This window comes from Camelina sativa, chromosome 12 (assembly GCF_030686135.1).
Source record: "Camelina sativa cultivar CO46 ecotype springtype chromosome 12, ASM3068613v1".
In the NCBI taxonomy this organism is placed as follows: Eukaryota; Viridiplantae; Streptophyta; class Magnoliopsida; order Brassicales; family Brassicaceae; genus Camelina; species Camelina sativa.
In genome coordinates, this window is record NC_141891.1 from 20,114,079 (window position 1) to 20,130,322 (window position 16,244).

At 38.5% G+C, this 16,244-nt stretch overlaps 3 protein-coding genes across 6 annotated transcripts; 1 reads left to right on the top strand and 2 right to left on the bottom strand.

The window, feature by feature from the left end:
- The first annotated feature begins 1,017 nt into the window (after positions 1 to 1,017).
- Positions 1,018 to 6,373, top strand: LOC104732250 (15-cis-phytoene desaturase, chloroplastic/chromoplastic). Of its 4 annotated transcripts, none has more exons than XM_087477952.1 (15): positions 1,018 to 1,423; positions 1,548 to 1,742; positions 1,823 to 1,955; positions 2,083 to 2,171; positions 2,602 to 2,659; positions 3,063 to 3,218; positions 3,589 to 3,741; positions 3,966 to 4,081; positions 4,514 to 4,727; positions 4,818 to 4,920; positions 5,013 to 5,060; positions 5,266 to 5,311; positions 5,519 to 5,706; positions 5,824 to 5,986; positions 6,162 to 6,373. In XM_087477952.1, the coding sequence occupies exons 2-15, from the start codon at positions 1,578 to 1,580 to the stop codon at positions 6,234 to 6,236; spliced, it is 1,707 nt and encodes a 568-aa protein (XP_087334078.1). In that variant the 5' UTR covers positions 1,018 to 1,423; positions 1,548 to 1,577; the 3' UTR covers positions 6,237 to 6,373. The 4 variants fall into 4 exon arrangements, with proteins under 4 accessions (XP_087334078.1, XP_010450087.1, XP_087334079.1 ...); XM_010451785.3 differs by having other exon boundaries at positions 3,589 to 3,737; positions 3,962 to 4,081; XM_087477953.1 differs by having other exon boundaries at positions 1,225 to 1,423; positions 1,554 to 1,742.
- A 4,452-nt stretch (positions 6,374 to 10,825) lies between these two features.
- Positions 10,826 to 11,365, bottom strand: LOC147930791 (uncharacterized). Its single transcript, XM_087477031.1, has one exon. The coding sequence runs from the start codon at positions 11,363 to 11,365 to the stop codon at positions 10,826 to 10,828; it is 540 nt and encodes a 179-aa protein (XP_087333157.1).
- A 243-nt stretch (positions 11,366 to 11,608) lies between these two features.
- Positions 11,609 to 13,659, bottom strand: LOC147930792 (uncharacterized). Its single transcript, XM_087476766.1, has one exon. It carries the CDS (start codon positions 13,310 to 13,312, stop codon positions 11,852 to 11,854), a length of 1,461 nt encoding a protein of 486 aa, XP_087332892.1. The 5' UTR covers positions 13,313 to 13,659; the 3' UTR covers positions 11,609 to 11,851.
- Positions 13,660 to 16,244: the final 2,585 nt, after the last annotated feature.

Below are 16,244 nucleotides of genomic sequence, written 5' to 3' on the forward strand. Positions count from 1 at the left end.
AAAAAAAATACCTCATTTAATTAAAACGTGTGATTTAATACTTAAACTAATAAATTTTGTTAGTTTCATACTTACGATTTTTTGACAAAAATAAAATTCCGTTTTTACCCTTAGTATATCAATTAATAATTAATTTTAAATGACATAGTATTAATTTATGGACAATTCTTGGATTCACCTCCACTTAATTAAGGAAACAAATTATTAATTAAAGAAACAAAATCTGTATATCATTCAATTTTAAAGTTATTAATTCTAAACATTATATTATAGTTTTTAATTATTATATGTAAATCTAAATTATTTTTTTATAAATCCAAACCGACATATAATTTTGTTTAATTATGTAATTTAAACCCTAATCATTTTTTATAAACCCAGATTGAAATACAATTTTGTTTAATTGTAAAATCTAAACCCTAACCACTCTTTTATAAACCCAAACCGACATATAATTTTTTTAATTTTAAAATCTAAACCCTAACCACTCTTTTATAAATCCAAACCGACATATAAATTTGTTTGATTGTAAAATCTAAACCCTAAACCACTTTTTGTATACTCAAACCGACATATAATTTTGTTTAATTATAAAATCTAAATCCTAACCACTGTTTTGTAAACCCAAACCGACATATAATTTTGTTTAATTGTAAAATCTAAACCCTAATCACTCTTTTGTAAACCCAAGAATTTTTCTTAATTTATAGGCTTATTTGAATTAAAATTAAGTTTATTTAATATTTCTTTTTATTAATTTTAATTCAAATAAAATTATAAATTAATACCATGTCATTTAAAATTAATTATTAATTGATATACTAAGGGTAAAAACAGAATTTTATTTTTGTCAAAAAATCGTAAGTATGAAACTAACAAAATTTATTAGTTTGAGTATTAAATCACAGGTTTTAATTAAATGAGGTATTTTTCTTCCAACCAAAAAAGACGAGGTATTAAACTTCCAAATAAAAAATAGATGAGGTATTTATAAGCTTTTTTCCCTATCTAAATTGTATTGGCAACTTGAAATAGTTCATCTTCAATGGATCTTAAAAGACACTATTTTTTTTAGGTTGTTTGTCTATATTTTGGTTTACTAAATTGTTAATTATCATGATAATTACGACAGATGCAGTGTCTCTCGAGTCGATTAACCAATAAAGGAATAGAATAATATGGTGTTAACAAATAAAAACAATATATTAATGAATTTATGTGGTTAATTGTCTATCTTACATATTTGGTAAGCAAAAGAGAGAGCGTCGTGGTCTAGAAACGGACCAACCAAGAAGAGCATATGGGTACTCTAAAGCCTTAATTTTGTTATCGGCTAGCTACTTCCTTCCACTAGCTTCCTTCTTCTTCTTCTTCCTTGCGTCTCCCCTGCTTCTCTACTTTGATATTGCTCGCTACTCGCTAGGTAAGATAAGGGGTACTGGAGAACTACTATTGCCCTTTAAATCAGTCAAGTTCGCTTTTTTTGGGTTCTTCTTGTTGTTAAAGACACAAACTTTTGTCTGAATTTTCCTTATTGGGCTTCATAGGAGCAGTTGTGAGTTAAGGGTGGAGAAAAGATGGTTGTGTTTGGGAATGTTTCTGCGGCGAATTTGCCTTATCAAAATGGGTTTTTGGAGGCACTTTCTTCTGGAGGTTGTGAATTGATGGGACACAGCTTTAGGGTTCCGACTTCTCATGCTCTTAAGACAAGAACAAGAAGGAGGAGTGCTGCTCCTTTGCAGGTGTTTTGTCTGTTTTTTTTTACTTGGAATTCTGGAAATTTTATCTAGTGTGATTTTGATTAAAGAAAGGTAATTTACAGGTAGTTTGTGTGGATATTCCAAGGCCTGAGCTTGAGAATACAGCCAATTTCTTGGAAGCTGCAAGTTTATCTGCATCTTTCCGTAGTGCTCCTCGTCCTGCAAAGCCTTTAAAAGTTGTAATTGCTGGTGCTGGTATGTTTCAATATTTAGTTTTTCTTTAATGATCCGTTTAAGATTTGATGAAATTTGTTTAGTAAGTCAGTTTTATGCTGTGCATTCTTTATGTGATGAAGCTCTTTTATCTCTCAAATAATTGCAGGATTGGCTGGATTGTCTACTGCAAAGTACCTGGCTGATGCAGGCCATGAACCTCTGTTGCTTGAAGCAAGAGATGTTCTTGGTGGAAAGGTACTTCGAATTGTTCTTAATCATCGAACAACTCATGGTTGTTTACATTCGTCATCTTGTAAGATTTGCTAGTTTCCAAAGGCTGTACCAATTATGTTTTTGAGACTACAAGATATAACTAGTGTTTTGAGTGTTAGAGCTCTTAGGTACTCGATTGTGTACATGTGTCTGTCTTTGTCTGTTTCGTAAGTCTTTTTGTTAAATTGTGTCTTTATGTTCTTTGTTTTCTGTCTTGTTCTACACACCGCACAACCTCTTCCAATTCATAGGCTTAATATGAAACAATATAGAGTAGTTTACTGTAAGGTATCTTATGATTATATATTGTGTTACAGTGTTGTTGGGTTAGGTCCTTGTTGGTTCCGTTTAGAAAGTTTACCTTTCATTTTTGAGAGCATCTATTAATGATGTGAAATTTGTGTTCCTGCAGATAGCTGCATGGAAAGATGAAGATGGGGACTGGTATGAAACCGGTTTACATATATTCTGTAAGTCCACATCCAAATCCTCTTTGCTGCTCCCCCTGTATAAGTTGCTCACTCAGGGTCTGATAATCAATACCTGCATAAGATATATCGTAACAGCATAGATATTTCTGTCTAGCAAAGAGATGGTACACACACAGAAAATAAGCTGATGTCAGTGAGATCATAGGCATTTATTCATTCTGATAGTAACAAGTTTTCATAAAGTTTTTCTCTTACTATTTTGTACCTGCTTCAGAATGTACTCATTGAGATCACCAAGAAAGATCCCTCTTAAATATCATCTCTACCATCAATTTTAGAATAAATACGAAACAGTACTTATCTGTTACACTGTTACATATCACAATTCTTTAGTGAAGTACTTTACTTTTGGTCTTGACTATCTTCATATTCTTGCCGGAAGTCGGTGCTTATCCGAATGTGCAGAACTTATTTGGAGAACTTGGGATTAATGATCGGTTGCAGTGGAAAGAACACTCCATGATTTTCGCTATGCCAAGTAAACCTGGCGAATTTAGTAGATTTGACTTCCCAGATGTCCTACCAGCACCCTTGAACGGTGAGAGGATAAACTTATAGCATATTTTAATCTGCTAACCAGCTAATATAATATTACTGCTTCATGTAGTTTGAATTTTTAGTTAATGGTACCATGAATTTGGTTTAATTAGATTGGATTAATATGCAGAAACTTGAGTTGAATGTAATACAGACAGCGGGGTTAGTTAGTATGTTGCATAGACGTCACAACACAAAGAAATGTCATTTTTTTTCCAAAGTAAGGAATCTAGTATCGAGCTTCCTTGAACTAGAATGGGAAATATAAGCTGCAAAGTTCTGTTGCTGGTCCAGGCAAGATGGAATGCGTCTATGGTGTAAGTAATGTGTTTCTTATAATTCAAGTTGTTGATGTTGGATTTACTTTGTAGGTATTTGGGCTATTTTGAGGAACAATGAAATGCTGACATGGCCAGAGAAAATAAAGTTTGCTATTGGACTTTTGCCAGCCATGGTCGGTGGCCAGGCTTATGTTGAAGCCCAAGATGGTTTATCAGTCAAAGAGTGGATGCAAAAGCAGGCAAGTAGGCTATTTGAGTTCACATTCCCTGTGATATTTTTGTAAGCGTGTTGCTGAACTTAATTTATAGAGTAGTTAGCTTGCTGAATCATGTTTATTTCTGAACTTTCTTGTGGTTAGCTCTGAATATTTCCAGTCCATGTGGTTGTTTGTGTTTTATTTGCTTGCATGTACTTTTGCTCATCAGATGATAACAGATTATTATAAATTGTATACTTGTTCAGGGAGTACCTGAGCGTGTGACCGACGAGGTGTTTATTGCCATGTCAAAGGCACTAAACTTTATAAACCCTGATGAACTGTCAATGCAATGCATTTTGATTGCTTTGAACCGATTTCTTCAGGTTTGACATTCCATCCCTTTATTTATTTTTGCTCTTCCTTTCGCCTGTCTTTTTGTGAATCTTTTACCGTACTGGCAATCGTAGTTACCACTCAAACTACACTAGAGTTATTTTTTTACCCAATCTTCCTAAGGTTCTTGCTATTGTTTCTTCTGCCCATAGTGGTAGGAAGGATTAAGTATTTGCTCCGGAAAACATGATGTACCTTAGTTTCTTGCCAGTGAGTGGTTTTGCTAACAAAAAGTCACTTTCATTTTTTATTTTGGATGAAATCGATTTGACGACCACCTTATTTCTTGGGTTTACCAGTTGATTAACTAGTAGTACCTTATCCCAATCATCAAATGTTTCTCTTTATGTATCATAAGCTGCACCAGTTAGTTAGGATTTTGAGAATCTGCAAATGCAAACTAATAGAAACTACATTGACAGGAAAAACATGGTTCCAAGATGGCGTTCTTGGATGGTAATCCTCCAGAAAGGCTTTGTATGCCAGTAGTGGAACATATTCGGTCACTAGGTGGGGAAGTGCAACTTAATTCTAGGATAAAGAAAATTGAGCTCAATAACGATGGCACGGTTAAAAATTTCTTACTCACTAACGGAAGCGCTGTTGAAGGAGACGCGTATGTGTTTGCCGCTCCAGGTTTAACACCATGCTGTCTTGTGGGTTTACATTTCATCTGGTATCCTGCTTATTAATATGCTGTTTATGTTTTCTTTTTTCTTTTTGTAGTTGATATCCTGAAGCTCCTTTTACCAGATTCCTGGAAAGAAATACCATACTTCAAGAAATTGGATAAATTAGTTGGAGTGCCAGTTATTAATGTTCATATATGGTTAGTGAGACCGATATCTCTCTTTTTCTTTTACTTGGCATTTCGGTGTGAGATCACAAGCGGATCTTAAGTGCTATGAACTGTTATTACAGGTTTGATCGAAAACTGAAGAACACATATGATCACCTACTCTTTAGCAGGTGAATTTCTTATTTCAGCAGTTTTGAGGCATCAAGTCTTATAGAATACTTAGCTGGACATAGTGTTGGATAAAGAGTTTTGCATTAAAACTTGACTTTTCATTAAGAATAAGAAATGTGCAGTCTTGAATCAGCAACGGTTAAGACGTGTTCTTGGTTAAACATTTGTTGTGTCTTTAACATTTTTGTTTTGGTGTTTTTGCAGAAGTAACCTTCTGAGTGTATATGCCGACATGTCCTTAACTTGTAAGGTAAAAACACATTCTTGTCTTTCTAAACATGTTCTTCTAGTATATATCTATCATAAGAGATTAAAATCTTGGTGCGTTCGTACGTCTCATGTATAACACTCACAAGTATCTTGTCATAAATTTTGTTGGCATATCTTGATTTCAAATTTAATTCAGCCTAGATGCCCCTAGAGTTGACAAAGCATTTTCTTTCTTGATTAACTGTAGGAGTATTACGATCCTAACCGGTCGATGCTGGAGCTAGTATTTGCACCAGCAGAGGAATGGATATCACGGACCGACTCTGATATCATAGATGCAACCATGAAAGAACTTGAGAAACTCTTCCCGGATGAAATCTCAGCTGACCAAAGCAAAGCTAAAATTTTGAAGTACCATGTAGTGAAAACTCCAAGGTTAGAGAAGTTATATCAAACCCCAACATTGGGGAATTCCCATGTATTTAGCTTCACAAGAGACTTGGCATTATGATGATGGACACAACATCTTTCTTTTTTTGTTGCATGCATCAGGTCCGTGTATAAGACCATCCCAAACTGCGAACCATGTCGTCCTCTACAGAGATCACCTATTCAAGGATTCTACTTAGCTGGAGATTACACTAAACAGAAGTACTTAGCTTCCATGGAAGGCGCTGTTCTCTCAGGCAAATTCTGCTCACAGTCCATTGTGCAGGTAAAACAAAAACTTTGCTATTCAAAAGCATATTAGTTAACCAGTGCTTCCGGTTAATGTTTGTTGTTGGAACATTTCTCCAATAACCGATCTGTTGACTCGGTTTTGTACCATCATGTTAAACTGTTCGCGTTACATAGAGTGATTTGCTTAAGTTGGGTTACTGATTGTATAGGATTACGAACTACTAGCTGCGTCTGGACCGAGAAAGTTGTCGGAGGCAACAGTATCATCATCATCATCATCATGAGAGAGTAAAGCTTAAAGATAATTTGCTTGTAAGCGTTATTATTATAATTATTTGTAACTTTGTGTGTATAAATCTCATTGCAGTCCAGATATGACCCTACTCTCTCCAGTAAATGAAAACAACTCACAGATTTGACATCTCTCCTTTTCCTGTCATCTTTTCTAATATAATTTCTAAAAAGTACTAATTACTGTCGACCTTTTGTAATCATATAATGATTTATTATCATTTTGTCTTTTGGGTTATAGTATCATTTTTTCTACAAAAGGTGGATCTATGATTGATCCCCGGTAAAAAGAGAACATGTTCTCAATCTAAACATTAAGAAGAAAAGAAAAATAGGAAACAATTTTTTCCAACCACAAAATTGCATTTGAGGCTAGGTGGTAGAGTCTAAAAGAATCTCTTGCACGTCACGTGAGCGGCGAACTGAAATTGCTTTTGGCTTCGAGTAGTGGGAGATAGCAGGTGATACATCATACTCATATACAACAAGACATCAAAATATAATTTCGTTATGTATTTACAAATGTGTAACAGAATGATTTTTTTTTTTTAATACAATTACAAATGTATATGGTTCAACAACTTTAGAAAAGTATATGGAGCATTGGGTCAGGTCAAATGGTCAACTGTGTAACAGAAGCTTAAGAAAAAGTATTTTGAACCGGCTAACCCATCCAATAAATCTTCAAGTAAGAGGGGGAAAAAAAAAAAATCTTCAAGTAAGAGAATATAATACTTGTATTTGATGATACTAAGTGTTGTTTTAGCTTTTAACACGATCTTTGGGATCCATCTTGCTTTTGAGTACAAACAAAAGTTCTATTATAAAGGTTACTTCCACAAAATGATATTTGGAAAATGATATTTAAAAATGGGCAATTGTCATAAATACCACTAAAATAGGTTTTTATTCCAAAAATACTACAATTTAGTTTTTTTCCAAAACTACCACTAAAATGTATTTTTTCCAAAAATACCACATAATTGAACTAAAGTTCTAATACTAAAAACTAATTCCTAAATTATAAATACTAAACCCTACCCCTAAAAACTAAACCCTAAAACTAAATTTGTCACCCAAACATAAAAAAAATAATTCTACATTCTTAAAATTCAACTTTTTGTGTTAGTGGTAATTTTGGAAAAAAAACTTTTGTGGTATTTTTGGAAAAAAAAAACTAAAATATGGTATTTTTGGAAAAAAACTTTTTTAGTGGTATTTAAAGGAATTTCTCATTAAAAATATGCATACGATTGTAAGAAAAATACTTTACAAAACACTATCAACAAGACCACAAAACCAAATTCCAGACTAACAACAACAAACATATTTCTTAAAAAAAAAAAAAAAAACTTATGAAATATCCCCGCACGTACATGCGGGTCCGAATCTGGTTACATATTATTTGAGTACGAATCTTTTAAACTATTCTGTTATAACATTTTTTTTTTTTTTACAAAGTACATGTATAGTTTTTGATTTACAAGAACCACTTTTTTTTTTTTTTGACAACAAAATACAAGATTGGCTCAAACAAGCCAATATGTAGGAACATTGTTTACATAGGTAGCTGAATGCGGTAATGCGCGAACACGTCGCCCGAGGTTGTTTGCTTTGCTATTCTGCGTGCGAGGAATGTAGACCAAAGAAAAGGAGACAAATTCCTCCTTATCCGCCTGAATGTCCTCCAGATACGCCGTAAAAGCTGGCCACTCAGAAGGCGAAGACACCATCTTCACTAAGTCGAAGCAGTTGGTGAGAAAAATAACAGATTGATTATCTGCCCCAATCATACAACGCATAGCCCAAACAAGGGCTTCAACCTCGGCATGAAGAGGAGATAAACTACGGCGATGGTTGGCAACACCCATAGTAGGAGCCTCACCCCAGGGCGAAGTACAATACCACCCTTTACCCGCAAAACGATCTGTCACTTTCCAAGAACCATCAACACAACAGATGTAGCTCGATAGAGATCGAGGGACCCCTACACCCCCAATTCCACTACGTCCCGCCTCCGCAAGTACAATTGTAGGTAAAACCAATTCATCCTCCTGAGCCAAAGCCCATGATTTTGCCTCATCCTCCGCTAGCCGCAAGATGGCTAGGGGATTGGAGTCAAGATTACCAAAAAGCTTATCATTTCGCGCTTTCCAGATATACCACAATATCCAAAGGAAAAAGGCATAATCTGGAACGTCTTGAAAACGCCAAAATAGGAAATCCATGTTTGTAAAAACAGAGTCCGAGGGAAAAAGATCAGGGGCCGTCGGAAAATGCGACAGAGCCCAAACCTGTCTAGTTGGCGGACACTGGAAAAGAGTATGATTAATCGTCTCCTCCGGGCAGCCACACAAACCACACCCTGCATCACAGCTCATACCCCGTTTACGAAGGTTCGCCGTAACCGCTACACAGCCTGAAAGCACTTGCCACATAAAATGCCGTAGCTTCGGTGGACCCCTGATTTTCCATACAAAAGCCTGAAGGGGCACAATGCTTGGTCCAAATACTTCCGCATCAGTATGAGCTGTTATATTTGAACGGAGAACATGGTACCCAGACTTGACCGAATATTTACCGGACTTGGTAAAATGCCAGCCAGATAGATCCGGATTGTCCGGTTGTCGTATCGGCAAGGCGGAAATTATAGCCACATCTTCCGGAACAAAAGTAGCCGTAAGCTGAGCCATATCCCAGGAGTTTGAGGTCCTGCCGATGAAATTTATAACTCGAAGCGAGGGGTCAAAAACCGACCTTGTGCTTAGTGCTGGTCTCGGGGATTGAGCAGGGATCCATGGGTCGGTCCATACAGAGATGGAAGCCCCAGATCCTACCCGTTTAATGAGTCCTTTATTCACCAGAGAGCGAGCAGAAATCATACTCTGCCACCCATATGAGGGAGAGTAAGATTTTATTGGATCCAAAGGATCAGAATGCCGGTAGTAGCATCCCTTAAAAACCCTTGCAAAAAGGGAATCCGGTACTGTGATCAAACGCCAGAGCTGCTTTGCTAGCAGCGCGGTGTTATAATCATCCAAACTCCGGAACCCCAATCCGCCAGTATCTTTGCCATAACAGAGTTTATCCGACGCCACCCAATGCAACCCTCGAGATTGACCCGACGAGCTCCACAAGAAATTAGAAATTGCACTAGTTAATTTCCTCGTAACCGTCTTGGGTAACCGAAAACACGACATAACGAAGGTAGGAACAGCCGTGACAACAGACTTGATCATTACCTCCTTGCCACCTTTGGACAACAGCCTAGCCGGCCACCCACTAGCCCAAGCTTGCAACTTGCCCTGTACGAAAGAGAATATTTTCGTCTTGGCACCCCCTAAGCTTTCCGGGATGCCTAAGTACGAGCCCATGCCACCCAGGTTCGTGATACCGAGAATCCCTTTCAATTCTTCCCTAAGATGATTATCCACTGTGTGTCTGAACTGAACCGAGGATTTCTGAAAATTATCTGTTGGCCCGAAGCCCTTCCATATTTCCCAAGAATCCCTAAGACCGCCTCACATTGCTCCTTTGTGGCCCGACAGAAGAAGAGACTATCATACGCAAACAAAAGATGGGAAATAGCAGGACTAGTTGTCGATACCCTGATCCCATTAATAATTTTCAGCCTTTCCGCCTTCCAAAAATGGGCAATAAGCACCTCCGTACAAAGAATGAAAAGGTAGGGTGACAGAGGATCCCCCTGACGAAGTCCCCGACAAGGTGTGATGGACCCATAGGCCAGTCCATTAATCAAAACCTTATACTGAACCGATGTCACACAGCACATTAACCATGATATCCATTTGTCGCAAAAGCCGAATTGCCGGAGCAAGTGTTCAATAAATGACCACTCCACTCGGTCATAAGCCTTACTCATATCAGTCTTTATAGCCATAAACTTTCCCTTGCACGAAGGATTGGTTCGCAGCCCATGAAACATTTCCTGACCAATCAGAATGTTGTCCGAGATTAAGCGTCCCTCAACAAATGCTGATTGCGTTTCTGAAACCAGGGAATGTAAAATAGTGCGGAGACGCTGGCACAAAACCTTAGAAATAATTTTACAGCCAACATTACAGAGGCTAATGAGCCGTAGTTCCGCCATTCTCGTCGACTTATCCACCTTGGGGATAAGGCGTATATTTGTCACATTTATTCTTCGATCAAAAACCCCCTCCCGCATGAAAGAATTAACCACTAGTACAAGATCAGATTTGACTGTAGTCCATGCTTTCTGATAAAAAAGGGCAGTCATGCCATCCGGTCCTGGAGCCTTATCAGGATGCATCACAAATAACGCTTGTTTGACCTCCTGCTCTGTAACCTCGCGAGTCAGAAAATCATTGGTCTCTGCAGTGATAGATGAAGGGACTTCATCTAGCATTTCATGAAAATCCGTTGGGTTTGACGAAGTAAATAACTCCTGAAAATAGGACTCCGCAATATTTTGGATATCAGCCTCTTCCGTTGTCCAAACTCCATGCTGATCATGGAGGCTTACAATCCGGTTTCGTGCCCTACGCTGCCTTGTTTGAGCATGAAAGTAACCGGTATTATGATCCCCAAGTTTCATCCATCAACTCCTGTTTTTCTGATACCAATACACTTCCTCATCCCGATACGCTTCCCGTAACCGCCAAGTGAGTTCCGCGAGCTCATCTACCGGGGTATTATCATTATCCTGTGCAGCCGCTAATTTGGCCTTTAAGTCCTCAATTGTCTCCCATCCGTAAGGTACTTGCGTTTTCCGCCAACGGGAAATGGCCCGCCGGCAAGTGGTAATCTTATCCATTAATGTAGGAGCGTCCGTCGGATTTGTATCCCAACCTTCCGCCACCGCGTCATAGAAACCTTCCTTATCGAGCCACCGTCTATCAAACCGAAAGCCGCTCCGGCCCCTATGTACCTTATCCTCGATTACCGCAACAAGGGGTTTATGGTCCGAGGCAATCATCGTTAAGTATTCTGTGAAAGAGTCCTTAAACATATCATGCCATGCTTCATTTGCTAAAGCCCGATCTAGCCGACATCTTATTGGCTTCTTATCTCGCCATCCTTGCCAGGAGAGACTATCCCCAAGAGAAGGAAATTCAAGGAGACCACAATGTCGAATCATAGTGTTAAAAGGTACAAAAGAAGATGCATGGCGTAATTTACCACCTCTCTTCTCATGATTGCCTTTCAACTCATTAAAGTCCCCAATTAAGAACCAAGGTGAGTCCCGAGCCAATTTGTGTTAACCTCTTCCAAACCAATTCGCGGTTCTTTGGAACCGGATCTCCATAGACAAAGGTAAGATAAATCACTTTCCCTTTATACACTAGTTCCACATCAATAAGTCTATTGGATGCAAATAAAATTGAAACATTATTAATTTTATTATTATTATTATAAAAAAGTGCAAGACCCCCACTACAGCCAATGGGATCAACCGTTTTTAAATCAGAATAACCAAAATGACCAACATAAAGTTCTAAAACAGAAAAAGGTTGCCTTGTTTCAGACAAAAATAAAAACTCTGGACGATGCTTCCCCCATAAATCCCTGAGGTAGCCAATAGTCGCTATATTCCCTAACCCCTGACAATTCCAGCTTAAAATCCTCATTTATTGTTATGTGGCTTTGGTGGCTTGGATCCACCCGCTGGTCCCTTCTCCGTGTCCTGGTTTTTCGGGTTAGGTCCCTCTCCACCCAGATCATTAAACTTAGGTGCAGGACGCTTCTTAGGAGTTGCCCGCAAATAAACATTCAGCTTCTTAGAAGCTGTCTCTTTAAGGGCCAAAGAAGTCTTGGCCTTGCGACCCTTATCCACAAGCGAGTTAGACGATGATGATGCTTCCGTGGGAACCGAGATGTCCATGTGGTCTTCTCCTTCCTCAACAAGCTCCTCTTCGAATACTGCTGAATCCGCAGACGGACCATCAATAGGGATATCTGAACCCCCACTAGCAAGGCCATCTTCCTTCAAGACTGGTGAGTCCGAAGTTTCACTGGCGACCGGACCTACCGTTTGATCAACATGGACCGCAGGAGTTACCACAGCAACGGAAGTGTTCTCACGCCCAACATCCATCCCCTCTGCAACCTGTGACATTGAACCACTACTCTTCAACCCAACTACCTCCTGAGCGGCATAAGAAGCAATTGCAGGCGGCATAGATGCCGATGCATTGCTCTCCTCCTCAGTCTCACCAGTCACGCCACCGAGTGCAGCATGCAAGGCTAGAGTCTGATCTTCAACCACCGCAAGACTGGATTCTTGGAAGAGAGGTCTTCGAACCCTCTTAGGGGGTTGAGGACGAACACCCATATCTTGAACAATTAAGTTCTGTTCGGTAGAGCCCTTAGAAAAACCTTGTTCTCCTTGCGCTTGTGTCTCAGCGGGAACCACCACTAAAGCAAGGACATCCGCAGCAACCCGAGCCATATGACGGTTATCATTAACTTGGACATAACTTGGAGCACTCCTTGACTTAACGAAAGGCTCCCCATAATCACCACCAACTCGACCCTTGGTACCCGAAGCATGTCTTGGTTTTTGTGACCTCTGTCGTTCAGTGTTTTGAGTCACACCCGAACCCTCAGTAACCTTCTCCTTGTCCTTTCTCCTATCACTTGTAGCCGCTCCTTTATAACTTTGAACCGGTCTGACCATCTCCTCCTCCACAGGAGCAATGGGAACAGGAGCAGGCTTAGCAGATTCCAGCAGCGAACAATGGTCAGAAGCATGACACATACTGAAGCACCGATTGCAGTATCCAAAGAGTCTTTCAAACCGCAGGGAAACAAAGGTTTCCTCTCCATTATAGAACTCTATCACTGTATCAAAGCAAAGTGGCTTGAAGCCATTCATGATCACTTGAACTCTGCCTCCATCGATATCTACTGCTACAACACGACCAAGGTCTTCACCAATACTCCGGAATGTAGGTTCAGCCCAGAATTGAAATGGAACCCCTATCACTCGAACCCAAAAGGTAATATCCGAAGGATATTCCAGGTCTACCGTCGGACTCCAACGTACCATCGACAGCATCCACCGATCAAAGTGGAAAGGCTCCATCTTGAGAACCTCCGTGATGTCCTCCTCGTTATCAAAGTCAAATTAGAACTTCCCCAGACCTAAGTCTGCTCCCACAACCTTGCCTTCCAAGTGCCAGATCCGAGGAAGCATAAATAGAAGAGACTTCATGTCTTGCAGTCTCGGATTCATACATCTGCCCATCACTGTTTTGGAGTACCCCTTGATTAAAGCCGAATTATCAAAGTATGGAATTTTGATCTTCCGCTTGGGACCAACACCATCAGCCTTCTTCCCCGAACCATTCGCACCCAACAAGCCGCTTTGCGACATCCTCAAGGCAAAACAGAGAGAAAAAGAACAAGGATGAGAAAAACCAAGAAGCTGAATGTAAGTGAAAGTATGATGAGAACTAAACGAGACAAAGGAACCCTTTTTATACCTCTTAACTTGCCATGAAAGACCATTTATGACCATCCGTGATATCCCAATGATTTCGCCAGACCAAGGGAGAGAGTGATATCACGCCCAAATCCCTCAGAACAAATGACCACTTTTGTCTCCTATCGAGATCAGGACAAATCTGGTTCGAACTGATTGACGAAATCAAATATCCTCCTTCCACAAATAACCCATTATCAAGAACAGCATTAACCGCTACTCCGTTCCACAGATACCCCATTAAATAAGAGATTCGAGAATCCGAGAGAGGTACAGAAGCTGATAAGATCCTCCATTTATGAATCCATGATCTCAAAGAAACCCAATCCCCACCCATCAAGGCCGAATCAAAATCCCAAAACAAATAATGGAGAGAGATCACGACCAAAACCCTCAGACCAGTAGACCACCATTGTCTTCTGTCAAGATCGAAATAGATTTGAAACAATCTGATCAAAGAAATCAGATATTCTGCTTCCACAAATAATCCATGATCGAGAATCTCAAAATCCGAACCTCCGAACCACGAAAACCCAATGAAACTTGAGATTCGAGAATCCGAGTAAGATAACAAACCTGGTGATATCTCCCATTTATGAACCCACAATCTCATATATTCCCAATTCCAATCCGTCAAAGCCGAATCAAAAACCCATGGGACACGCGACTTTCCCCAAACGAAGCTCTCCCATTGATGAGACCCCAAACCCAAATAGACCATAAACTCCAAATCGAAACCAAATCTCCATGGCAGTCTGAAGATCTCACCACACAGGAAACCAAATATCTTCTTCTCATCTCCACTACGAGATGAATCTCTATAGAAAGAGAACCCAAAAACCGCATAAACCAAATACCAATCAGAATCCGAAACAAACGAGAACATGGAAACCCTAGATCCGCCACATCGCTATCGCCTTCTCTCTCTCTCTTCTTTTGTTTTATTTTTGGGTTTCTATGATTTACAAGAACCACTTAAAATGGAAATTCAATAGACTCAACAAATAAATTAGCATATAAATCTAGGGGCATTTATAGATTTGAGCATATTTCGGCTCAAAATTTATGGATAAGACATTTTTGAGTTGGACTTGCATGTTTGGGTTTCGGAAACACTTTTCTTCATCAGCTCCAATCGACTAATCAAGCCTTCAATGAGCAACAAACTCAATGAAACAATTCTACTAATATCCCTCTATCCATCAAGCATGCCTTTGATTCCAATGCAATTTGCAATCTACATCATTGGTCAATTAACTCACTTTCAAATAAAACAAAACTTTTCATGAACCAGTAGAACATTCTTTCATATATTTTCTAAAATATTAATCACTAGATTTAAAATTAAGAGAAAGAGAGACATATAGGGCGAAACAAAACTATGAGTAGTCATGTCTCCTTCTTTGGTGATAGTATCTCTCATTGTATATATCTTGTTACCTTCATCTTCTTTCTTGATAAGAAAATGGCTTGTATGATTAGTATAATCCTTATTAGAATCATATATCCCTCTTGGAGTCTTAGAACTGACATCTTCTTTCTCAAAATCGATCATATACCTTATTTTTTTTCAATCATTGTATTCAATTTAGGCAGGATACCAACTCATGTCTATTTTCATTGAATTGAAATAGTAAAGAATATATCATGGTTTTGTCTAACAACTATACATAATCACCACTCTTTCTCATAGTGCCTCCAACAACCATCACCATGACTTCATTTGAGTGAGTAACATATCATTCATTCCATTTATTTTCACCATTGCTAGTTTTGCATCTTATCATTCTAGTATTAAAACTTCATGTTCACCCTTATATTAAGACTTCCTATGACTTCTATAGATTTCATAATCTTCCTAGTTTTCGAAGCAAGTTAGTGTAGCATCATCATGTTTACTAAAGTATACTTCAAAGGTTGAAGAAATTTTACCACAATCAGCCCTACTAGAGTGGTCCATTAAACTCCCAACACAAAATCATAAGAATTTAGTGATATTGTTCTTATTTTTGTACAAAATGTGTATTTCTATAACATTCATGAGAATAGATGACACTTATAACTAAACGATATACTATACTCCATCAATTGGCACATGTTAGACAATTTCCGGAAAAAGTTCTTTAGCCACATTATTTCACGGCAAGAATTAGGTCTTTAGCTTACACAACATCATATCAAATAACAATGTCTTATATTTGCAATTAAATTCTATCAAATCCATTATTAGAAAAAAACTACTATACTAGTATATATTAACTATAAAAATAATATCTCATACATAAGATCTCAGTAATCTTTCTTTACTACTTAGAGGAGTTATCTCACCGAGTAGCTATGAGACTTCAAAACAAGAGCGTATTTTTCGGTCATGGTGCAATTATATCTGAGATAAATAACATTTTTTTAGCTGTCCAAATTAAAGTCTTGCTATGTAATGCACAATAATGTGGATTTGTCTCACTTTGTCCTATTCTGTAGGTTGGTGCGCAGAAATTCCCCTGGCGCAGGAATATTCCATGGTGCAAAATCT